Genomic DNA, 27,350 nt, shown 5'->3' with positions numbered 1-27,350 from the left:
TTAAATAATGTACCTTATATTGTTATGGATAAGTATACAATTTGTATAAACTCGTTTCTAAACGGAGTGGCTTTCGATTCGGTTTAGTTTAATTCCTTTGGAAATCACGTTAATCCCAGCACTTGACTAATTGGCTAGAGAGTCGATTGTTCAATTACCGAGTATAAAGGCAAGTCCAATCTATATAGACAGATCGCAATTAAAGTTTAAAGTGTCAAGTAATGTTTACATTTGTAATCAAATTATGCATGAATTTAAATAACTTTAAACTTAAGTAAAATATTTGTGTGCAGCAGATATAATATTGATTCTAGCTGACCCAGTCAACCTTGTAATACCATATAAATTATTTGTGGGGAATTTATGTGGTAGAAAAAAACTAAAAAAAGGGTTGAATACCCTAAAAATTTAGTTTCTCAACCCTACTCAATTTGCACACAAAGTTACATGAAAATTAGTCAAGCCGTTTCGGTGACGTTTAACTCAAACAGCGAAACACAAAGACTTATATGTTAGATAAACATTGAAAAAAAAATAGTTATGGACACCCACAAGTGCTTTTTAATCTGGTTCTTATGCAGATAAGATTCAGATGTCCTTACACCATTGTAGAGCGCCATCTCCCTCCCACAACATAAGGGATGATGATAGTCCCTTTGATATAAATGAGTACTTACATTAATTTCTGCCCCAGTGACGTTGTATAGTTCAAATGGAGGGTCCCGTCCTCGGACGAATTTCATTATTCGTTGACCGTTCTTGAAAAACACCACCTGTTCAAAACAAAAGCAGATTTTCAATTGTTTGTTTTGAATAAACAAAAACGAATTGGAGTTTTATATTGAAATATAAATCATCAAACTATAGGGTAAATGTACGATCACAACATAATACCTTAAAACAGATTTTTGTTTCACATCCAGTGTCCGCAAAGTTGAAATAATAAAAAATAGTTATTTTGAGCATATTTATCTTATAAAAACTATTTCGCTTGGAAATAAAAGCTCGGGTGTGCTCTGTTACATGATATCTCAATTCCAATAGCTATATAATATAATATATGTACATAGCTATTCATATATAGAATATAATTTCCAAGGTATTAACATTTCGAGTTACACATACACAATCTAATACATCTGTGTCTGTAAGTCCATTCGATATCATTCCACATTATTTGGTTTCGAGTATTTGATTTCTCTATCGCTATCAATAAGTCTAATGCATTCACTGTTTGAAACAGTTTTACTATTTATTTGTATAGTTTATCAAATAAGTAGATGCGAAGAAAACTGACTTCTGAATTAGGTAACTTTATTTCGGATAAAATAAGCTTTATTATGCAATCGCACTGTTTCAAATCATTATTTTCCGCAGAATTTTGTTAAACACGTATCGTTACGCTTGAGGCCTGTTTTTGGTCAAACTTAATCAATATCCAGACAACCTCTTATCAAAACATTTTCAAAAAAGATACACTACAGATTTCACGACCTTGACACGAACCGCTTACTTGCACAATAACATTTCATTCCGCCAAATAAAGCGTTTAGTATTTGCACGAACTTAATACCAAAAAAAAAGTACATTATTGTATTACCACTATAACAGTTTTGAGAAAACAAAGAACTTTTTATAAGTATTTATTTATTTATTTAATTGAATTGATGAAGATTAGATAACCGAATTAATTCAAGTAAATCCCTAGCTTCTACTAACAGCAATCGATCTGATGTCTGTCCCAGTCGCAGTTTGCGGCGAAACGTCTAAATCACTGAGTTAGGTGCAGGGAAGTTTATTGCGCCATCCCTTAAGTGCATGTTAAGAGGATGAGCGCTCGCAATAACTTTCAGTTATAATCTGTGATCGATAAATTATGAACAGGTACTAACAATTTACCTACATTGAGTAGTAAAAGTATTTATAGCAGACATGCCATTAAAATTTGCGACATTTGAAACATCTTAATAGACAAAATAGTTCATACTATTTAAATCTAAGTTTTAATAAGTATATTAATAGTATTTTACATTTCCATGTCCTAATCAATGTGTATCCAATGAGAATCAACATTTGAAAAATAATTGCCTAAATCATTTTTGTTAACAAAAACAAACAATTTTAATAAAACTTGGTATAGAATAAACAACAATTTGATAACTGGTGTCTATAAGGACAGGGCCACAAACACAAAAAAAATATAATCGGTCTAGTGCGAGTATCATTTTCAACACTGAGGGTTCCGTACAAAAAAGCTAAAGCAAAATATGTATGTATGACCGTACCCCAAAATGTTTAACCTCGCTGTTTATTTTCATTATTTTTTGCTATAGCAACACATCAATTGTGACACTTACAACTGTCACGGTTTACGCGATATATACTGGTGACAGACAGGCGGACAGACAGCGGCGGAGTAATAGGGTTCCGTTTATGTCTATAAGGTAAGGTAATCTTTTAAATAGTCTAGCGTAATTGCCTGGAACGTTTAAAACATCAGAAATACAATCAAAATGAACAGTTTAATAGCTACCCTACACGTGTTATTCAATTACTACTAATAGGAGTACGTTTCACTCATTACACGTTTGCCATGGAATAAATAGCACGTGTAATCCATTTTCCATTACAGTTTACCTGCAAAGGATTTCAAATCAACGTTCGATGGGTGTTCGAAACTTCGAATTCAGAATTTCAAATGCGATTTAGAATTTCGATTCGGATCGGTAGTATGCGCAAATCCTTGAACAATCCGGTCTAGGCCGATTTAACTGCTGTAGCCTTAGTGCTTGGTGTTTTCTCTATTAGCACTAGATGTGTTGGCAGGGTAGGCTATGCACTTATCCTGAATTTGATGATAAATAAAATTGATTCAAATTCCCAGCTGTTTTTTGTATGCCGTATAAGTTTATGGGGAATATAGCAGGAACTGCTAATCTGCACAATTCTTACCTGACCATTTAAACGTTATGGAAAATATAATTTACCCACCGATTCGGTTCTGAACTTTCTTTTGCCAAGCTGATTAATGGTTTGATTAATATAATAAAGAAGTAATTAAATTAAAAAAAAAACATTCATATCAGTCCAGCCGTTTCGTAGGGATTGACTGACATACAAACGTGTTTTGGACCCAACCGGAGTAATAAATCAGCCTTAAAGAGCCTCATAAAGACTCTAGTTGGGTTCAAAACTAGGCAGGCAATCCAGATAATACGTGGTAGTGAAACATTGGATCATTAAATGATAAATTATCATCATGAAAGTTACTACAAAATCTATAATCTAGTCTAGTCAACAAATGTTTTGACTAAATTCACAAACATCCAGATAAAAATAAAACTTCCATATGATCTCACATCTTCCAACAGAATCCGAGCTCTAACAAAATAAAGTGAATTCTCACTGTTGACTTCATTCGGCCATTTTTCTTTCTGTTTTGTGTCGACATTTACATGAGGGTTACTTAAGTCGCGGTACAAAAAATGGACAATCAACAGGTCTATATCGGGGATTCACTTGGCAGATTTTGTATTAAGGAAAAAAGAGATTCATTAATTTGGTTAGCTTAGCTTAGGTTACTTTTTGCTTGTTTAAATGATAATGTGTTGTGTTTTCTATTTAAGGACAGTAGTAAATTACAATAAGGTGCGGGTGCTAATTTTTGAGACGTATTTTTTTATCGCGAAGAATCTGTTTGCCCTTTCCACAAGGAAAAAATAAATGTGGTTGTCTTTTAATTTTTGCCGACTATACATTTGAACTTTAGCGGTGAAACTATAAGACTAGTGATATCATGTGAATCAAATTTTGACATTAGCCAAAATTTTTGATCTGTGTATGTACGTGTGTGTGTATTCACAATATGTGAGGTCTTTTTTTTGATCTGTGGTAGTACAGTCAACGAAAAAACTTATGTAATACCTTGTAAAGCGACTCAGGATCGACGTTGTGGTCACACCGCAGAACAGCGCTGTGCCGGTGTACCACGAAGCGGGGCGCGCGCAGCTCCACCCACACCTCCGACATGCCAGCCACTGGACAACAACAAATGTAAAATAAATATGGATATTATGAACATAACGCGAACTTAAAGCAAATGAAAAGGCTGATGTAAACGAACCTTATACCTTAAAAGTTCGTTTACGTCAGCAGTCAACCGCTGTCAAGAGTAACGCAGTTTATTGTATTTCAACATTTGGTTAATTTTAATTTCGACTACACGGTTAGCCGAGTGGTATAGGTCACCATACCAAAGCCACTGAGTACCATGCCACTGGTTCGAAGCCCGCGTACGAAAATAATATTTTTATTCTACTTGAATTATGTCGCCGCGCTGCGTACAATAAGAATCAAAATATAAATCATTTTATTCTTTGCACAACCTCCACATGTCTGTAATGTACTTAGTAGTTTTTTTGAATCCTATTAATTTTTAATCCTATAAATTCATTCAACAAAGAATATTTTCACAGGCTTGTGTTTTAAGTATAACTTGAAAACCATTTTCATTTCGTCTATCTTTTGATGCAACAGTTAACGTTCATTTTCCGTATACAATCTATTTTCGGTCTCATTTCACCGAACTGTTTATTTTTACAGACACTCCGTTTAATTAAACCATTTTTGGTATAATACTACCTGTAGTAATTTGTCGGAATGTTTGTTCAAATTTTAATGTTGATTTTTGTATTACATGCATTACAAACAAGTAATAAGTGAAAGAGAGAACTTTTGATAACCGAAAAATTATTTTACTACCTTTAAAAAAACCTATTAGCTTATAGTTACAGGAAGATTCAGGCCTGTTCTCATAGAAAGAAGGCTCGTTGATCAGTACTAACTTACTAAGCTAATTGCGGGTTGGATTACAAATTCCAAAGTTATTTTAAGAGTAAAAATATGATATTTGGAAACCACCCCTTGCTTATAACTGTACTGATACTGTATAACTACAGCGTATACCTCAAACCTTAACAGTTGAGCAGGTTACTTTTTCGTTTGGGCAGTTAACTAAAAAACAATATCTAAAAACCAGTCCTTTAGTTTTCACTACAATAATATGACACCTAATATAGACAATACTCAAAGGTGATACACAAAATCGAAACCGTAAAGGAACCGTAAACGGTTTTTCAAAGCGTATAAAACGCTACGTGGCTTTTCATTACGGCGGTAACAGTTGTTTTAATCTTTTTTTTTTTAAGATATGAACAAAGTTTTGAACCACTCTGTATAAAAAGGTTCCATTTTAATTGCGCAGTTCGTTGACTTCTTAATCGTTTTCTGCGAAGGCCATTGTATCCATTACTTGGAGTACTAGTAAATTAGTTATCAAAATAAAACATGTAATAAAATTGAAATCAATAGAAAAATATTTTTCTATCTAAATTATACAAAATGAAGTTTTGTACTATAAAAAGTTGATTTAAATTGAATTATAATCGAAAAGTCTAAAAGTAAACAGGTAGGTATTAAAGCTACTTAATAATATTTAACAAATGAAGGCATAAAATACTTGACGCTCGCGTCTGAAGAAAATAACAAAAGGTAATTTTGCAAGTAAGTTCAACACTAAATTTTAAGTAGTCGCTTCAATTATCCTGCACCCAATTATAAGTTAAGACAAGACAACTACATATGAATATTTTCTGCGACAGTGTGCACTTACAAACGAGACAATGAGGTCCTTAGCCCGTCGCGATAACGACTCACATGAGTACTTAGCCTTAGACTAAAGCCATTGCTACACAACATTAAATTCACAATTTATTTTAATTATTTTTAGTTACATTTGTACGATAATATTAGCTTTATTTATTTTGATTTGTTTGATTAATTTTGATGTGATCTTGTTAGTATCATACTTTGTAATTTTGTACATTGTGCACTTGAATTAAGACTCATAATCGAAAGGTTTATGCATCAAGTATTCCTTTTTGAGGAAATTTCAAGACGCGCAATGAGCGAATCTATTTCTATACTAAATTTGATAACAGTCGGAAATAGCTCAAATTTTACAGAAAAAAAAAACGTTTTTTCCCCCCTTGTTCTCAACTTAACAAAATAAATTGCACGCAAAACATATTCATCCACGAACTAACTACGCACACTATAACACGTGGGAGGAAACGGGAAAATCATTATTGAAAAATTCTTAGAACTATTCCTGTCTTCGTATTTTAAGGGTCTATTGAAGGAGCAGGAAGCTCTTGTTACATTCTGCAGTCATGTTAACAGCCATCAGCTGTTTCATAACGCACGTTTCCAAGAGCATGTTTGCCCCTTAGTTCACGTGTGTCTACCACGCCAGCTTCAATTACGTAAGAATATTAAAATTCTTCCATTTAAGGCAAGTCCCCTTCCGGTTTAATTTTTGAGCACAACCTACATTTAGCTGTTGACCCCGTTATGCCTACAAAGCGGTGTGACGCGACTTTTACCCACCTAGAAGCAACTTTATGATGATCACTTCGCGCGCGAGCCTACCGGGGCTAAATGACACCATATTTCACGTCGCCCCTGAGATCGCAGCCGTAAAGCCGGTGTAAATTTAATCCCTATCTAAATTTCAACCCCTGCAAATCTCGATTTTCGTTGGATTGGAGATTATTTTGAAGGTAATTTCGTAGAGCAGATATTGATTATGTCTGGTTAGTGCATGTGAAGGATTGATGTGTAGACAGTCTTGACTTGGATTCGATCGTCTTGTCTATCGTTTGCCCAAAATGCCGTTGGGACTTGAGACGAAAATCGTATTTAACATGATACCGTACGCTGTTCTTTTATTGAATAAGCCATTGTTTCTTCCATAAATTACTTGAATACACACTTTTATTAGAACTTGAAGTCAATGCTACTTTCTTCTGCATATAAGAAGAGGCCAGCATTGTCATAGTTAATTACCTACTGGGATTGTTACTTAATATCACTCTTAGTTTGCGACCCGGCTTGTACTGTTGAAAAACCATTATACGTTTTCTTTCGGAGGTAAGATATAAAAATCTTTCTTGCTCGGGAAATTGTATATTTGACAAAATAAAATTAAAAGCCCTGTAACAGTTTTACAATTATATTAATAGTTTCCTACAGCTGTTTGATACACGGATTATTACGTATTAGTGGGATTAGTGTCGTCAACTCCACAGTAGTTGGGTACTTATGTATTTAATGCTGTGATTACAACTCTACAATAGAGGGAGGGATTACAATCGAACGCCAACGTTTTACTGTAATATGGTTCTATAACGTAATGGTGTTTGTTTACTTGTAATATGTACTTTTTTATCTAGGATTTTGTCACATTAAATATTAAATAAATAAAAAGCTTTTATGTAAAGCTAAGTTTTAGCTAAAACTAGTTTTTGGATTAATATTGGGCTTACAGATTGAAAATAGAACTAATTTAAATTAGTCAAGTCAATTTGTTATCGTTGGATTACATTTAACGTATCCCTAAATACATACTTTTATGAAGTCAGGCACATGTAGAAATTTAGTAGCGATTTAATTCCAAAAAACCTCACAGATATAAAAAAAGTCTTTGAGAAATCCCAAGAAAATAACAACAACTTAGAAATTAATAACATTAATTAAGAAAATTACTCAATCTTGAACATTACTGGCCACGGTTGCGAAAGTTTTTCACAAAATCCGACAGATGGCGTGCGTACAACCAAGGCGATTCCTTATTTGATACATTTATTATAACCCGGAAAATGTGTCTGTTTCTTGTGAGATATTCGGTCTAATGCCTCTCGATTTTCTCATGTTTTTGTTCTTTCGCCGATATTAAGATACCACATGTAAGAATGAAGACTTACAAAGATATTATGCTAAATGGGTTTATTAAATGAGAATGGGTAACAGCCAAGGTAAATTATGGTATTGAGTAGAAACTGCTAAGGATTAACAGCAATAGTAATGAATATAGTTAAGGTATGTGGTATGTGTATGTAATAATAAATTTATGTCAGATAGATTATGTAAGCAACTATGTATTTAATAAAAGATTTTTGTTTTAAACATTTATCTCACGTGCGTTTATCGGGATCGTCTGACTAGTATCGGACACCATGGCAGCTCTTGATCAGCACGTGCTCATTGGGTTCAGCATGGTTACCTATGCCACTTGACTATCAGTTGGCACTGGTGCAGTCAAGATTACGATTTGCTACTCGTAATGATTTATGTATTCTCAAGGAATACAAAAATAAAAAGAACAGACGTTAAAATGATACCAACTGAGCATCCCATCCCGTTTTAATATTTGTGTTTGGCGCACGCGGCTTAAGCCTCCTCATTACTCATAATCAATCAAGCCACGAAAATAATTTGCTATACTCATTAAGCTTATAAATAACATTCATTATAATTGCTCAGAAATTAGTAACAAAGTAGTTGGGTTATATTGTTTTATATTTAATGTGTGATATACTAAAAGTTTTTCTTGTAGTTAAGTTTACTTTGAATAACAAGAAGATGCTTTAAATTTTTTTAGGCAATAATAACATTCATGATTATGTAATTACGTTCTTCCAAATTTTCTTCTTAACTCAGATCCGAATACACCTTAATTTTCAGCATCTCTTTTAAAGCAAATGTGATGAGGTAAAATCGAAAATCTAATTCTTATTATAACGAATGTATGGTGAAAGTTACAGCTAAACATGAAGTAAAAAAAAACTCAGTGAACGAGCTAAAACAAATACTTTAAGTCATTTCGTTCTCGTTTCCGTAATCCGTAATAATAGGAAAAAGCCAAGCCTCGGTTACGATTGGGTTCCTCATTCGTTCCACTTTCAATACTGCGTACGAATATGGAAGTGGCTTGGCTATTTTACATCGATCGCTCTCGGCAAAGGCAAAGCTCGGTTTACAGTTGAATTTCAAAGTTGGATACTCTATCTTTGGTCATGATTTGTTGTAAAATGTGATCTTTTACTAGTCAAAAATTACATTTTTTTTTAACGCCTTTTAAGTTTTGTTTATAGAACATTTGTCGTAGCGGTTTTTCTTTATTTCTGAAACAAGGTTTTCTTCAGATGATTATGATTCGTTCTTACCGTTTTTAGTTCAATAAAACTTTCAGCTCACGATAACTAAAACGCCAATAAAGGAAAACTATTCCATACAAACACAGTAACTTTAATGAAGATGATTACTTATTGAATAATGCAACGGATCTACATGCGCATATTAATCGGGATGCCCGACTGGTTTCGGGCTCAACAGGAGTCCTTCATCATGAGCTTACGCGGTGGTGTAGCGGTGAGTCGAACTGAAGGGCCTTGGGTCTGAAACTAGACGGACGATCCCAATAAATACGCGCCAGTAAACCGTTCCATCATTTAATAATGAAAAATATTTCGTGCTAAAGATTAAGCAACGTTTCACCATGCCTCAAATAGCTTAGCGTTGAACTGTACTGACTCCTAAATCAAACTTCATATAAATCTCAAATCACCACAAAAGCTATTAAACATACAACCAACCTGTACCAATAAACCTTAAACGTAGATAATATCTCAAACACGTCAACTTATAACCGCTTAATTTGCGTTAATTATCCAATGTTTGGTCGAAATTATATCACAATGAACACCTACCTACTATTAATTATAATTAAACTTGTTAACTGACTTGGTGCCTTGGTCGAAACAGGTAATTTTGTCTCATTTTCTTACTGCTTATAGTATTCAATTTTCTTTGACTTTAAGTAGGTTAATGATTGCACTGCTATGTGGGTCAGCTTTGATGTATAAGTTTATTTCGTGTTTCTTATGTTTTTGGAAAGTTTGCTGTAAAAACTAACAATAGTTCATCGTTGGTATTCAATCTCAATACCACGTTTTAATCCTTACTTATTAGCACTAATTATTGTGTATTTATATAACTATCTTATGAGCAATTTTTCGATATGCCTATTAAAACCTATTTCGTCCGACACCAACAAACTTGAAAAATAGTCATTACCTGCTAAGTATAGGAGACGAACAATATTTTTTTAACTCACACGAGTTATTAACCACTTAATGGGGTGTATTTTTCAAAATTTTTATGTATATTAAGAGACTATATTTTTATAAAAATATTCCAAAAAACCACCCATAATTTACTAGGAAATAAAATGTAAAACATTTATACGAATAAAATATTTCTAAACTAATCAGATATCGTTTACGACGTCAATAACTATATGATTGTTTTGACAGCTTGAGCCCCTGTAACCCTAGAAAGAGATCGATACCAACTTATTTAATATTCCTTATCAAGTCCATCTGTACATGTTTAGTACCGATCAGTGGACAATGGTGAGTCAACACGAAACAATAAAAAGATTATTTATTTATTTCATCAATTTAGGAATGATTTTACGCAACAACTTAAAAAACAACGGTGGGATGATAAGTAAATTTGTCACTTAACACTCCTTGCTTAGCTAGGATCTTTTTACTGTCTAGCTATTATGGTTCTTGAGATACAGTCTGGTGACAGAAAGAGTCGCATTGGAACCTCCGTAATAAGGTTACATTTCACTTCTATGGGCACAAATTCGTTGAAAAAGGAATATAAACTCATAAAGTACCTAAATCAAATAAAAAAAGAAAATCTATAATCTTTTTTTGTTGTAAAATAATAATAAGTTAACATTCAAAACCATTTTTCGTAATACTAATTACAAGTTATACCTAAACTTATTAGTATTTAAAAGTATAGTCGCTTTGAGCAAAGCTCATCTAACTACATCAGAAGAGTTATTAAAACAAAGATACCCTAAAGTAATGTAATAATGAACAACGTAATTAATATGACCACTCACAAGCCTTTGTTACAACATTAAAAGTCTGCCTCTTGATACAAACCTTTGTAACCATTTTGCCTTTATATATTCAAATCTAGGACAAACCAACTACAAACGCTCAAATCTAATTAGAATGAGACATGTATTCTGAACATTGAATATTATTTCTTAATTACATAGTCGTCCCAAGAGCTCTAGGCAGAGGGGTCAAGTTAGAATGGTTGAGGTGGAATGAGAGGTGAAGCTACCCATATCATGTGGCTAGTAATTGCTTTGAGGAGACATGTCTTTAAGGCCTTTGGATATGGTTGTAAAGGAGGTTTTGTCAAGAAAATATGTTGTTTAGTAATGAGTTCGTTAAGTTTGAGACTGTATTAGTCTTTAATGTAAATTCTGAAGCCTTTACCGAGGTTAGTTAGAATATGTCCCCTACTCATCACATGTAAATTACCTTGACCTTGCACATCGATTAATTTCTTGCGTATAAAGTACTACATCCAATAACAAAAAACAACAAAAGCATTTTTAGCCTAAGCCAAAACAAAACCAACATACAGTTTTTAAATTATCAAAATTAGAAAAATAATAATTTTACTAATGGATATTTTCTTTCTGTAGCAAGATCCCGTGTTTAACATCAAATTACAACTGTCAAAACGTTACAACTAAGACTAACGAACGTAAATGAACATTCGTAATACTTGTGTCAACGTTCAACAATGATGTCTTCACGTCGCGAGGTTTAAATTAAAAGGGTTGACGTTACCGTAGGAGCCTTCGGGGAACGCAATAGTTGTGTTATTAAGTAATTACAGTACGTTATGTGTCTTCGTGAGAGAATTAAACCGTATATTGTTCATTTCAAGTATAATTAGATTGAATTGTAAGATGTGAATTAATTTTGAGACGAGAGATTTGTCAATTTGAGTTGTTGTTTTATGTCAAAAACTTTGTTTAACTTTTATGAGATGTCTGTTTATAAGTGTTTTTTTTTTTGTAACGAAATTGTCATCATACTTTTATTATCACAACGGTACCATAAAAGGAATAAATTAAAAAAATATATTTTAATATATTTCGAAATTGTCTAGACACAGAAGAAATGATCGTGCTTTTCGCATAAACATTGGTTCAGTCTGAAAGTTATTAATTTATGTTGCAGTACAAGCAGGTAATTATAATTTTCATTTAATGATCGTGTTACCGCATCTGAACGCAATGACATAGTAGATATTTCATATATAAATTCAATTTGTTTTTCGTAAATAAATTTAAATTATTAATAACTTTGTACTTTTTACATAACAGTTATTGGAGTTATAACTTTAATGAGTAGAATTTATGAAACAGTTGTCGAGGAAGGCATGATAGTGACAGTTCTTTATAAGAGATTGCATTATATTTCCTTTTTCCAGGATTCAGTAGTACGTGAAAAATGAAGCTGATGTAACTCTCAAACTTGTTGCCTTTATAATAACAAATAATAAACGTGTTTAATCAACAATTCATTTATAGGTGTCAATTTTCATTAGTGAACTTTATTTCAAACCCAACAAATTTTGTTGAGATTAAATTTATTCTCGTCAAAATATGAGGAGACTATAAGACTCAATTGTAATACCATATCTCACAAACATACAAATTTAATAAAACGATGCGTATATCAAGATAATATACAGTTTGCGAGCAGATATTTCTTCGGTACGTATAATATTCTCTGCGGAGCGTTGGCTAGACAGTAGACAGTATTAATGGGAGGCGACCACATTTCATGCGCGGCGTCACGAATGCAACCATACCGCACCCAAGTGGTCTTGTGTAGTTTTGTTAGTCCTCCCATCATATTATTACGAAATTTAGAGAAATAAGGCTCATTAATATGTTAATTTTAGTTTGCATATACAATGTGCTTAAATAAGCTCCGGTGTTTGGAAAGAAACATTTTATTACAGAGAACTTGCATATTCTAGAAATATGTATATAAATTACCTTTGTAACAAAATGCTATTAGTATAAACAGATAATTGGGAAACCGAATTCATTTTCTAAAGTATATGCTGGTAGACAGGAGCTTGTAAAATAGTTTTTTTCTTTAAATTACAGAAATAATAAAAAAAATCTCATAAAATCCATAATTTGTAAGTAAACGAAAAAAAATATCAAGCAAACCAAGCACAGTTACAAAAAATGTATCAAAGTTAACTGCGGTTTGCTCAAACTGGACGTTCATAAACCGTCGAAATGTAAATTCAGTTCCGCCATGCTTCCTTTACTCACAGATGGAGATTCCGATTCGTCTTACGGAAACGAGGAATTGCATCGTCGGACAATTCTATTCCCGATACTTTTATTTATACTTCCCGGTACGAATTCTGGTTTCATTTTATGATTTTCATTTCCCACGGCTCTTGATTTCATTGGTGGTCGATGCAATCTTGCGATAGCGCTGGGAGTATTAGGTCGGTACGCAGTTTTGTAGTCATCGCATTCTTGGAACCGCTGGGGGTTTGATTTTCAGTCGGAGCAAAGAGCCTACTTTACGTGCTTTTTTATTAAAGTAGCTAGTGACTTGTAAAAGTCTGAGTAGATAAATAAAGACGGCATTTGTTTTAGTTTCGTGTAGGTCTGGATTCCAATTCTTTAAGAAGCAAGCATTGTTTAACGCTATTCTATGTTATGATTAATTTTCCAAAATCCAGTTGACCAAGTTTTTTATGCCTACTGGAAATCTTGAATGTGCAATCTAGAAGTGAAGCTTCAAGTCAATCAGCTTTGGAATCTGACGTCGTGTTTGATTGGCTGATGCAATTGTGTTTGATTGCTCAAAATGTTACCAGCCTGACTAGTGCGTTTGCATACACGTGTGTGCTTTACTCATTTCAGAAAGGTGTTAACGTAGGGAAATTCTGTAGCTTCGAAAGTACCTTTACCTATTCACTATCTTTATCACAAAACTATAGATATCGATGAGTGTATGGCGTACAACTACGTTTGTTAACTAAATCATAGCATTTACGCGAATAACATTGAGACAATAACCTAAAAAACTATACAAATACGATGACCAATAACTCCCAAACCAAAAATCAATATGGAATACGACAAAGTTAATTGGCTCTCTTTATATCCAAAACATCGGTAGAGGCGCTGCAAATGACATTATCCATTCTGAGCTTAGTGCATCTTGAGTTAAGGCTGTTGGCTGTTGTTGGAGCAAGACGGCACAAATCATAATGTAGAGCAATGTAGAGCAGCGTCCCTTTTCAATAACTTCAACAGTTTTTATAGGGAAGTGGTAGTGCTTGTGGTGGAAAACTTCGGTATTATTACAGTATTCGAATTTAGTTCTGGCTGGTGTTCAATCGATAGATACGTGACGGTAGCAGGCGCGGCCGCGGCTGCACTGTTTAAATGATACTCGCGCCTCAATAACTTTAAATAGCATTCTGGTCTTTTACTTTTTTCGGAAACGGTCAATGCACTCAGTATTTGTAAGAAATAACTACGTGTATTTTGAAAATGTGTAACATGCAACTTCATAGCTCAGCTCTTTGAAGTGTAAAATCACCTTTAACCATCTAAGACATTTTTGACCTTACTTAACAGATAAATAAGTTTCATAATTTAGATAGAATGTACAACTCTAACTTTCTAACAATTTCATACCGATACTCCCTCATACGTAACAAAATGAAACGATATTAAAATCCACGAGACATCCGTAGGCGTTTTAATCCAATTTGTGAATCATCAGTGTGGGAGGAGTTAATTAAAAAACATGTTTACCCAATACCGGTGTTTCTAATTATCAGCTCGGATTGTTTTGACTTCGGAACGATTTAATTTATTATTCGCTTCCATTTATTTTCATGTTTTTGTTAAGTGTCTGTTCACATGTTAATTTACCTATCCCTTTTTATGAACCTAAAATTTTACTTTTAATTGGAAAAGTGTAAATTTTGCTGAGTGTTTTAGCTTTTATAAATATTTGTTAGACGTTAACTCTATATTTACGTTACTATACTCGGTGATTATGTTGTCGGCTTAACTATAGACGAGAAGAGGCAAGGGTCGTTTGAATCTTGATAAGATGGGCCTACGATCTTAACTTATCATTTCACAGATAGATACAGTTACTTCAAATAACATAATATATTTCAATTAAAAGCAAACAAGAGTTTTCGGAAATTGAAAATATAAAACAGAATGCAAAGTAAATAAAATTGTAAGTAGTCGACATCTTAAAGCTACGACAGGTGTCTACGGCACGCTACGGTAAGCTACGAGCGTAGCCGAGCGAGCACTACGCGCGCTGATGCACAAATGCGTCTCAGAAAATGTGGCACTTCGCGCAAATGTAGCGCCTTCTGTAAGGGGACTAATAACGTCTCTTCTTACAGTATATTTAACGGTAAATGTTTTAATGAAATTTCGAAATGTTTTGCGACTGTTTTTCTTGGGTAGCGTGTTTCATTTAAGTACCTACTTCAAGTAAAATGAAATACTTTTGTCGTCGATAAATTTTCACCCGGATTCTATTCTAGCTTTTTTTGTTTTTTTTTTGTTTATATCATTTGTTACGTCAATAAAAAACACAAACTTTTTTAACTTAAGTAATGAATAATAAAATGCAAATAAAACGCCAATCAGAAGCATCGAATCCAAAAATCAACATGACCGGTAACAGCGGTAACGTAATACTATTAAAACGAAAAAAAAGTCATTAAAATTTTATGGCGCGCGTTGTAATCCACCATACAAATCACGTTGGAACAATAAAACCGGGACCTAGTATAAAATGTATGCTGAATTTCAAATGAAATTCGGAGCTAAATAAAGTGAAACTGTACCTAAAACAACATCTCCGGTAGTTAGTTTAGTTTATTTCAGAATTATTTTTCCTGGATATCATAAACTATTTCCTTATTTTAACTGTTTTGAAATAAAAATAATGGAATGCTCTTGTATGGTTATTGGTCATTACATTGCGTATTTTGTTCATGTACTATTTTGAACCCAAGGTATTTAATGTAAATGTTGGCGGCAAAAAGTCAGATCTAATAATCGGAAATTAATTAGTGACGCTAATAATTTATAAAAAGAAATCATTGATGAATGATGTTTTTGACTACCAATATAATTTATCGAAATATAATTATCACAAAAGTAATTGTTTGTCTACCGGAACAGCTTAGACAGGACATCACATTAAACACAGAAACATTCTCATTAACATTGTTCACGTATTAATATCAGCTTCGCAAATACAATGTGTATCTCGTAATAATTGGAAGCCTTTGCACAATTAAATCCAAAACGGATGGAACTATAATTGGCTCTGAATATTTCGTATGCACTCAATTGGATGGCTTGCTCGTTACGTATAAAACGAGTTTTTATTAGTCGGCTGTAAATATTATATTGAATAACTTCATGTCCAGATTTATTTTTGTTGCAAATGTATGAGACGTCTAATTTCTATAGTCTTTTTTAATCAAGTCCCACTTTATGAATTAAATACCTGTCGCTGTTTCACAAATATTCATCTCATGCACAAAGCACTCAAACTAAGGAAACGCATTGGTGATTAAACAAATGCTTGTCCAACGTGGGGATCGAACCCGCAACACGTCTTGCTCAGTGGGTTTTTTGTGGTGATCTCATCCGCTCGTCTATACACGGATAGACGAGCTGTTCATGTCTGTCGTAAAGAGGGCTACGACGAAAGAGCTTTTATCATTTGCAGGATATAGTCAACTGACATCAGTTGATCAATTGTTTGACAGTGAATAGGTAAACCAATAATAAGGTTGTGTAATACTGATATTAATGTCAACCGAAGGCTCGGTGTGGATGCCATTATATTATGTTATGTTGACACACATACGACAAATGAAAACAATCTCTATGCCTTCCGTAGACAAAAAACAACCAACGGTTGGAAAAAAATGTTGTCGTGATTATTTATTTCAAAACTCTGATTATTTATTCAGTTATGTTTATTTTGTTCACGTTCACGTTGATTTTTAGTTTATTTTAACAAAAAAAAAAACCTACCTACGCATGAGCAGCTTCTTAATATTTGTAACACATTGCACTAATGGCTTGCTTTAAACGTCAAAAGAAAAATTACGCGAAAACTTGCCAAAATTACTTTCCAATGCCAGAAATAACAAGGAACTAAATTGACGAATCTAAATAAAGTAACGGTACAAAAATACATTACACAGGTTGATTACTCGTAGCAGGTTTATTTAAAAGCAGTGTTATTGCGCAAGTCATTACAAATTCGGGTCATCGCGGGGCGTCGCAAAAAATGTCATCTTCACTTCTTCGCTTGTTTGTCCGACTTGGGTCAGGGTTTGGGCCGCGTGATTTTAATAATTCGTGTTTTCGGACAGGTGGCCATGGTTTACCTGTGTGACGTAATAAGGCTTGGATGGTAAATTAGCTTTACTTGTTTGTTTATGATATTATTGTCCGGAAGAGTGTGATATGTGCTATGGTATCATATATTTATGCATGCTGTATTTTATCGCTACTAAAAAAGACCCTTTCAATATATCATAATGCACATCTTAGAGTATAGAACTAGCGAGGTTAGCTGATGATAAATAACTAATATCAGTTACGATTTAAATTGCAGGTATTTATGTAAATTTCTATGATATCGATCGAAATTATTTACTGAAGATACATTATGAAATTGATGTATGGGTGAAGGGGTGAACTCTAAACAAACTTCAAAATTTGATCACATTTTATTTTTAACTTTCAACCGACGCTATATTTAAAAATGTTTGGACTGAATCTGGTCAGATTCGATATCGATTCCAATATATTTTGGAATAAAGTAAGCAAAAGAAGAATAACAACCAAAACGTAAAACTGTATCATTTGACGCCCCTTCAAATAGACCAGACATGAGGTGTTTCTGCCATATATGAGCAAGAATTCGTAAAACAATCACATACTAGTTTTAAGTTGATAATAATGTCAACATTGGCCATTATTTTTTGGCTGAGGAACCAGAAGCTATTCTGCATTATAAAGTGATTACTGAACCCTCTCTTAAAGTAATTGTTCAGAATATTCGCAGCATTTATAAGAATTTTGAAGATTTTAAAATATTCATGGCTAGGAGTAACATAGACTACGACATAATCATTCTAACTGAGTGTTGGTTGCAAAATTCAGACTTTACTCCGGAAATTGAACAATATGATGCATACCACACTCGTAAACATATCAATCAGAATAGCGGTGTAGTAGTCTATACAAAAAGTAATTTGGCAAATGTCATTGTCTATGAACCGAATTTTAAAGATGCTGATTGTTTGGTGGTGGAAATTAACAAGACAAATGTATTTATTTGTATGTATAGGTCGCCGTCATTTGTTTCACTAAACAATTTTCTTTTTTCCTTGGATGACCTTTTAACTAAACTGAAACATATACCTAATATTTATTTAACAGGTGACATCAATATCGACATTGGTACCAATAATCATAATTCAAAATCTGACGAATATCTAGATTTACTTGCAACTCATTGTCTGCTACCTAGTCATTCTCTTCCTACTCGACTAAATAAATGTATTGATCATTGTTTTGTTAAATCTAATTCCAAAATGATGACAGTGATATGTGAATCATCTGTAACCGATCACAGTAGTTTATATTTAAATATACCCTTAACGCAACATAATAACATTTATAGTAAACATAAGAAAACAATAAAGAAACTTAATTATGATACAGCAAACACCCTCATTAGTGAATATGACTTTTCAAGCATAACTTCTATAAAAGACCCCAATAATGCGGTTGAAGCGTTTATAAATGTTTTATCAGAAATCGTTAAGAAAAGCACTAGAATAATTAAAATACCAAGCAGGAAACTAACTCGTCAACAGTGGATAACACCCGGTTTACTACGTTGCATGAGGTTTAGAGACACACTACACAAAAGACACTTAAAATCACCAAATGACAAAGATCTTGAAACAACCTATAAACGTTACCGAAATCACTGTAACAGTATTCTACATAATCTAAAAAATGAGTACGACAAAAATAACCTAAATGATAGCAAAAATGACATTAAAAAGACTTGGAATGTTATAAAACGAGTATGTAATTTGAATTTGCAAGATAAATCTAAAGTACCATATGAGTTGCTGGGTACTAAGTCAACAATGCAGGAATCAATTGATTACGCTAATGATTTCCTTGCTAGTATAGGTGCTCAACTAGCGAATAATATTTTACAAAAACTGGACATGTCTGAAGATGATCTGGTTAAAGATTATAAGTGCAATCACACTCCTTTGAACTCTTTTCTGCTGTTGGAAACAGATGAATTGGAGGTACACAGAATTGTAATGTCTCTAAAGAATACTAATGCTACTGGTTGGGATGGTATAACATCACTATTTATCAAAAAAAATATTAATGTTCTTATAACGCCACTTACTTGTTTATTAAATTTATGTTTGTCTTCCGGTACATTCCCAAATGTACTGAAGGACTCCATTGTAGTGCCTGTATTCAAGTCAGAGGAGAGAGACAGTATCACTAACTATAGGCCTATTTCCCTGCTGCCCACATTAGCCAAAATTCTTGAAAAAATTATAAATCATAAACTGGTAAATTATTTAGAGAAAAACAATATCTTGGCAGTAAATCAATATGGATTCAGGAAAAATAAATCAACCGTGAGTGCAATAGAGGACTTGGTTACTAATATAGCAGAGAACCTTGATCACAAGAGAAAATGCATTGGTGTATTCCTAGATTTGGCCAAGGCTTTTGATACCGTCTCAATTCCCTTACTGATACGTAAACTGGAGTCCATTGGTATAAGGGGTGTGCCACTAGAACTTTTTAAAGATTATCTTAGCAATAGGACACAAACATTAAAAATCGGCGATTTTACTAGCTCAAAGTCGAAAATAGATTTTGGTGTACCTCAAGGCTCTGTACTCGATCCTACGTTATTCCTAATATATGTCAATAATCTATGCAAAACTGAAATACCTGATTCAAAAATAATTACATTTGCTGATGATACTGTGATTCTATTTCAACATTCTACTTGGACACAGGTTAAATCATCAGCTGAGTATGGGCTCCGGAATATAATAAAATGGCTTGATTACAATTTACTTACTTTAAATTTGAAGAAAACCACATATATAAATTTTAGCATCAAAAATAATTTGCAACCACCTTCAGATTTGAAATTGAAAGCCCACTCTTCAAAATGCTCTTTTAATACAAATTATTGCGATTGCCACATGTTATCCTCAACCAGTAGCACTAAATATCTTGGTATTGAAATAGACATGAACTTAAATTGGAAAACACATATAACTAATCTTAAATCTAGAATACGTAAACTTATACCTATATTCAAAAAAATTAGGAATTTAAGAGACAAAAAGACCAATAAAATTGTCTATCTTACGTTATGTCAATCTATATCTACTTATGGCATAGCTGCTTGGGGCGGGGCACGAAAAAGTACACTTATAAAATTAGAACGTGCCCTGAGGTGTATTTTAAAGGTAATTAATTACAAGCCATTTAAGTATTCTACTACGAATTTATACAAAGAGTTTGAAGTCTTAAATGTGCGTCAACTTTACATTAAAAGCATTATTCTTAGACAGCACTCCTGCCAAAGACCTGCTAATCAATCTATTCGAAGATCACATGAAGTTTATAAAGTTCCTTCATGTAAAACTTCCTTTGCACAATCTTTTTCTTACTTTCTTGCCCTGCTACTTTACAATCGCATAAGTAAAGTTAAGACTTTACGAGATATGACGGTATTCACTTGCAAGAGGGCTCTGGATGAGTTTCTGAGTGGCATGGATTATGATCGGACTGAAAAATTCATACAAATATGCAAGTAAATGTATTATATTAACAATTTATATACACACACAAATAAATTATATCTATTATTATATAATTATATAATACGTATATTATGTATTCTTAATTCCTTATATGTACTTACATAATACATAATATTTAATGTAGGAATATTCATACTACTTACACTATTGTACAACTTATTTGGTATGATTAAAATATTTATTATAGGTAATATTATACGAAATAGAGATGATGTCAAAAAAAAAAAAAAAAGAAAAAAAAAAATGACAAAAAATAACAAAAAAAAAAAAAAATGTGTTGTCTGAAAGTTTTGCTTTTACTACTTGTTTACGCCAAACTCATTAGCTTATCGCACCTATTGTCCACTTCTTTAAAAAACATTCGACAATGAAAAATTGACCTAATGGCAATAAGTTTATAGTTGGTATTTCTGAGGAGACGAGAATCTTACCTTGCCGTAACACAGTCTTTGACTAGCGCGGAAGGTAAAGAATTTTTATCTGTATACCGCCAATTTATTATTGTACGCCATTTGTTATGTTATTTACTTGGCCATAATTTTTAATCATTATAAATGTAGTTCGAACATCGGTTTTTCAAGTGCCTAGATTGTCTAGAAATCAATAAAAAAAGCGGCTATTGACGATCCTTGTATTTAAACTGTATGTAATCTCTGTCGGTCTATTTAGGAATACTTAGTTTTTAGTTATGGTATACATTGTAACACTTATGTTGAAATAAATTCTATTCTATTCTATTCTATTCTAAGTCTAGGTAATTGTTATGCTTAGAAATGATTTGTAAACTCTCGACCCAAGCTTCAAATTATTTAGTGCTAAGATTAAAAAAAGCTCTATCATTAAAAAAAAGTTTTTATTCAATAAACAAATGAGAATCGACTTCTATCTAATTGTTTCGAGTCTTAAACTTTAGTATTCCAGCTTCTAAAGATCTTGATCTTCCCATCCCAAGTGAAAGAGTAACTTTAAAGTAAAGCAAGAGATCAGACGACGAAGATCAATGTCTTGGATAGCAACAGTTCGGATTGCGATGTCTGTTGCACGTAAAACTAGCTAAATGGTAATAGGAAAGAAAAAAATTAAAAAAATTAAAATTAAAAATGTTTTATTATTATCTTAAACATTGAATACATACATGAACTGAGGCAGCTCCGGTAAGTTACGAATGTACTTGTGTTGGAGCTGTCTCGCATCTTCCCGTAAATGTTACATAATTACAATGTTGGTACCGATTAACAATGGCAATTCTATTATTTTGTTTTAAATACAAAACTTAAAAGTATTTTAATTTAATATTATTTAAAATGCAAAGGTTATTTTATTTCAATTGAATTACATACTTTTTTTTTTTTTATATATATTATTATATTAATATTTCACAACTAAAATTAGAGACTGTATATGTGTGTGTATGGGTGGGTGTATGTGCGGGTGTGTTGTGTGTGTGTGTGTGTGTTGTGTGTGTGAGTGTGCGAGTGTGCGCGCGATTTGTTCTATGCTTTAGCTCATTCTGATAAGGATGTTTTCAGTATCTTCGTACGTTAGTGTATTTAGCCATTTTAGTACTCGTTTTTTACATTCATGTAGCATGAGAGGGTATATCTGAATTTTTGAGTTTATTTTGTTGTAAACGTATGTAGATTGGGTCATATATTGCCTCTGCGCATAAACTGTGCGAACCATAGATGAGTGAGCCATTATATCTCTTCGTCTCTTCCTCTGAGTGGATACATCAAAGGGAAGTGATTTGTGTAGACACAGAGTTAAATTTAGGATATATAATTTCCGAACAGATAGCAACTGACTGACCTTATAGAGGTCAGTTGTAGGAAACCTATAGGGTTTGAAGTACATCACCTTAACTAATGAACGCTGCGCCCTCTCAAGATCAAGGACCTTCATCTTGGAGGCTCCTCCCCATACTGGAATGCAGTAAGCAATTACTGACTGAACCAGAGAAACGTATATTCTATTTAAAAGCTGTGCAGTCATTAAATGGCGCAGTGTTTTAAATATCCAGATAAACTTTCTGATTCTTTTTATTAGAATTTCTAGGTGAGAGTGCCAAGACAATCTTTGGTCAATTATAATACCTAGATATTTTGTATAGCTTACCTTTTCTATAGCCCGACAGTCACAGTTCAAGACACTCCTATTACAGACATGAATTGTGACCCCAAATCCTATATCTGGTTGTGTTCTCTGGTCTGCAGAAAAGCAAATAAATTTAGTTTTGTTGGTGTTTAGACTTAAAAGATTTTCTGTGAGCCATTTTGCTATTTCTGCAAGACCGTTTTCAGAAGCAATTCTTACGTGACTCCATGTAATTCCCGAATAAACAACTGCGGTATCGTCTGCGTAAGAGAAGATTCGGCCACCGTTACTTTTTAAATTACATAAGCTATTAATATAAATCAAAAAGAGTGTTGGGCCGAGCACACTCCCTTGTGGAACGCCATACTCAATTTCTCCTAAGTCACTGTTTAAATTATCAATTTTCACCATTTGTGATCTATTTTGGAGGTAGCTCTCGAATAAGTTGAGAGCTGTGCCTCTTATACCTATGCTTTCAAGCCTACGTACAAGGATAGGGACGGAAACGGTATCAAAGGCTTTTTTTATGTCTATAAACACTGTTAGAACCTTTTGACCTTTATCTACCTTGTCAATAATTTCAGATGTTAGGGCTTTTATGACGTCTTGTGTTGAGAGCCCTTGTCTGAACCCGAATTGTGAATCTGATATGATTTTATATTTCTGCAAATAGCTGATTAGTCTTTTGTTTAATAGCTTCTCTAGTATTTTAGATATACATGGTAGTACCGCAATAGGCCTGTAATTGTTTATGTCGTTTACGTCCCCACCCTTATACACTGGTGTGATCACTGAACGTTTAAAAATTTTAGGGAAAGTTCCTGTTTTAAAGCAGAGGTTAGCCAGTCGGCATATCAGTGGGACCACTACATCCCGTGATAATTTTAGAAATGTAGTGGGGATCCCATCCCAGCCAGGTGCACTCTTTGAGTCTAGACTCATAAGGATACTACTCACTTCCAATGGGTCAGTATCCTCTAGAACAAATGAATTAGAAAAAGTGTAACTGTTTGTGGTTGCCGGTATATCCACCTGGCCTTGGGTGCCAATGCGATCGGCTAGTTGTTTACCTATTGTTCTAAAAAACGTATTAACTCGGTTTAAAGAGTCCTGTGGTTGGGGTGCTACGTTAAGTAAGTGAGCGTTTGAGTTTTTAGGTGTCCTGAACTGCGTTATCTCATTTATTTTAGTCCACAGTTTTCTCGGGTTTTTGGATGATTCCTCTATTTGTTTTTTATGATACTGTCTTTTGAGTTTTTTGATTAGATTGGAACAGAAGTTTCGGAATCGTTTGTAGGTTATTACCAGGATTAAATTAAAACAGTCAATTCTTGTTTGGTGGTGCATTTTGTTTCTTAGCCTAATACATTTTAGTGCACCCGCTGTGATCCAGGGTTTTTTAGTTTTCTTATTACAGGAAACCAATTTGATTTTTGTGTTTTCGAGGAGTGATGATTTTATCACTTCCATTAGTTTTATGGCAAAAGTATCTGGGAGTTTATATGTATCAAAGAGGGCAATGTCTATGTTGCAAAGGGTATTTCGAGCGCTTTCATAGTCTGTTACAGTCACAGTTTTACGTGTTGTTTTTCTTATAGTATGTAAATTGGTTACACCGAGGACTACCATGGCATGGTCTGTTATGGTCGTATTTAGTACAGACACGAAGGCTGAGTATCTAGTTTTATCAAGTCTAATCATGATATGATCGAGACAGTTCTCCTCTCTTGTAGGGAGACAGTGTCCCGGAAGTAAACCATGTGCAGATAGCATATTCAGATAGTTAAGCCTATTGGATCTTTTTTGTGTTGTTTCTGTAGGTTTTTCAATTATGTTTATATTAATGTCACCAATCACCACTATATTTTTATGAGAACCACATGCTTCCAGATGACTGTTAACTGAGTTGATAAAATTTTCGGCAGAGTTATTGGATGGCGAACGATAAATTCCTATTATAGTAAAACCCGAGAAAACTATTTGTAAAGCTGAGGCATGTACTATATTTAATTCTGTTATTATGGGCAAATGGTTATTTTTAACATACGCTACGACGCCATCGTTTTGGTTTAGATGATTTGAAGTGCAGTACGATGTATAATTGGGGAGCAATGGTAAAATTTTCGTATTTGAGAGTCTACATTCAGTGAGCAGCAGTATATCGAGGTCCAAAGCAATTTGTTGCAGATTGATTTGCAGGTCGTCAAAATTACGGTATACACTTCTTATATTCTGCGTTAAAATCTTCATTCCAGAATTTCGCACCTCCCCAGGAATGTTAGTGACGTCAATTAATTCTGACTTGGCAATTTCCACACTGTCCAACTCGCCCAAGGTTATCAGATTACTATCCATACATAAGTAAAAACGCTATTAGGGGTATCTCTACAGTCAAATGTTTTAAAATACAGTTATCGGCTTTTATCAATAAAATAAGACAGTAATACTCGTATAGGCGCGCGTGTTCATTTTGTATGTGTGTATTTTGATATGTGTATTGAGGACAAAAAGTGTCCATGCAGAAGTTGTGGGTTGGGTATTTAGTACAAATTAAGTGTGATTGTGTATATATTAGATAGTTTTTTGTGTGAAAAGTCTCATACAAAAATATCCTAGTAAAGAAACTGTTCAAGCAACTTTCTGTATCGAGCTTATAAAGCACAAGAAAGAACAATAGATTTATAAAAGCAGATTACTAGACATAAAGAAACTTATAGATTTTAGTCAGATACTTTGCATCAGGCTATGCACCTGAGCCTCGCTCCTAACAAGAACGACACTTGCGTTATCATCCTTTCTTATCAGCACTCTGCCGAAAGACGTCCAGCAGTATTTATACTGTTTGGATTTTGCCAGATCTCTGGCTAAGAAAAATAGACGGGCATTTTTCGGAGTTAACTGCTCTGAAATGAATACAGGTACGTCCTCTCCAGTCACGAAACCCAGATGTTTTGCCTGTATTTTGGTCTTGTTCTTCATATTATAAGATTTAGTTTTCTTTAAAAAATCTTGTTTTAAGATCGTAGAGCCTAGGTTTACTATAACAGGAGGGTTTTTACCCTCTTTTTTCCCTTGTGATCTAAAAATGTCTGAAATGTCTCGCTTGCTCATATCAAGATTAATAGTTTTAGCAAAGTAAAGAACCATATTTATTAAATCTTCCCTCGTTTCTTGTGTTTTCCTCGGGACATTTTTTATTTCAATATTATTCTTACGCATGCCACGCTCAAGTTCTTCGATTTTATCCTCCAAAATGATAATATGGTCTTTGTCTTTTTTTGTTTGAAGTTCTAACTGAACTAACTTCTCTTTAAGTTCTTCATTTTGCATTGACAAATTCGAAATGGCAGTTTCTATCTTGAAATTTGTTAGATTAATGTCCTTTAAACTGGCGTTGATATTCTTGAGTTCGTCACGCTGAGTTTCTATAAAGGCCTCAAATAGCTCCTTCATTTCTTGCTTAAATTTATTAAACTCTGCGGGTAAATTTTCTTCCCTCACTCTTTTACTACGCATAGCAATATAATTCGGAGGAGTGACATCAATACACTTTTCAGTGACATTTCCGTCCTCAGACATAGAGCTGTTCATAATTATTGCTTAAAAAGTGGAATATAATAATTATTAATTATAATTTAATGCGTGCTGTCTTCTATACATTTACACGATACGGTTATGCAGGGGAGAGCGAAGCGAAATATTACTTTTATAAATCCAAAAAGATCAGTTGATGACCGGGATCGAACAAGAGACTCTTACATGCGAGTAAGTACAATATACCACTCAGCCACGATGACAATTACCATGTATATTGAAATTGTGCTTCTTACAATTCTGTTTTTTGTAAAAATAATACTTCTTGCGTCTGTTGTCCTGGTACTTTGTGATTGGAATTCATTCAATGGTAAAAGTATATTTGTCTCGCTCACCCGTAGGAGGGGCTTCCCTGGATATTGCGGTGCACCGTTTGACAGTGAACTCTTCGTGGTTTATGCACTCCTAGTACTTTTTCTATATTTTTGAACTTAATTTTATAATATTTTATTTAAATATTTAATTTAAACTGGGTAAATCTGACACACGTCTACTCGTTACCGAGGTCCGGGGGGAAGAGGGCAAAAACACTGAAGCAATGAAACTGAACAATACAGTAAGAAGATAATTAAGTTTAAAATCTTCGGAAGAATCCAAATTTGAGATTCTTTAAATTGTTCGTTGTATTGCGATTCCGATGATATATTTGGTCAAATCAACATCGTCTAGCTATCCCGTGTTGGTTTTTGATTTTCCCAATCTGATTGATTTTCTTCTTTTTTGAGGTTTTTGTACAAAATGGTGTCTAAGTTCAATTCGCGCGCCCGTTGGTATCTTACGTGGTTTGAAATTCAAAGGTAATATACTCATATGTGCTGGTTTGCTCATAATGTTTTTTCTTTCATACCTTTAGTAAGTGATAATTAGTTAGTAACACGCACTTGAATTCGAAAATACATTGGAATACGGAGTTTAAACCTACGACCTTTGAC

At 33.5% G+C, this 27,350-nt stretch overlaps 1 protein-coding gene across 3 annotated transcripts in view; it reads right to left on the bottom strand.

Annotated features, from left to right (window-relative positions):
- LOC113497362 overlaps window positions 1-27,350 on the bottom strand; it is an 87,450-nt gene that overhangs the window by 17,014 nt on the left and 43,086 nt on the right. For all 3 annotated transcript variants that reach the window (XM_026876898.1, XM_026876900.1, XM_026876897.1), the window contains 2 exons: window positions 3,925-4,037; window positions 678-773 (listed from right to left, as the gene is read on the bottom strand). In XM_026876898.1, coding sequence (XP_026732699.1) covers window positions 678-773; window positions 3,925-4,037 — 209 coding nt within the window. The remainder of the gene's footprint in view (window positions 1-677; window positions 774-3,924; window positions 4,038-27,350) is intronic.

The sequence above is a fragment of the Trichoplusia ni genome, chromosome 9, assembly GCF_003590095.1.
Source record: "Trichoplusia ni isolate ovarian cell line Hi5 chromosome 9, tn1, whole genome shotgun sequence".
In the NCBI taxonomy this organism is placed as follows: domain Eukaryota; kingdom Metazoa; phylum Arthropoda; class Insecta; order Lepidoptera; family Noctuidae; genus Trichoplusia; species Trichoplusia ni.
This window is presented reverse-complemented; position numbering and strand designations above follow the sequence as displayed.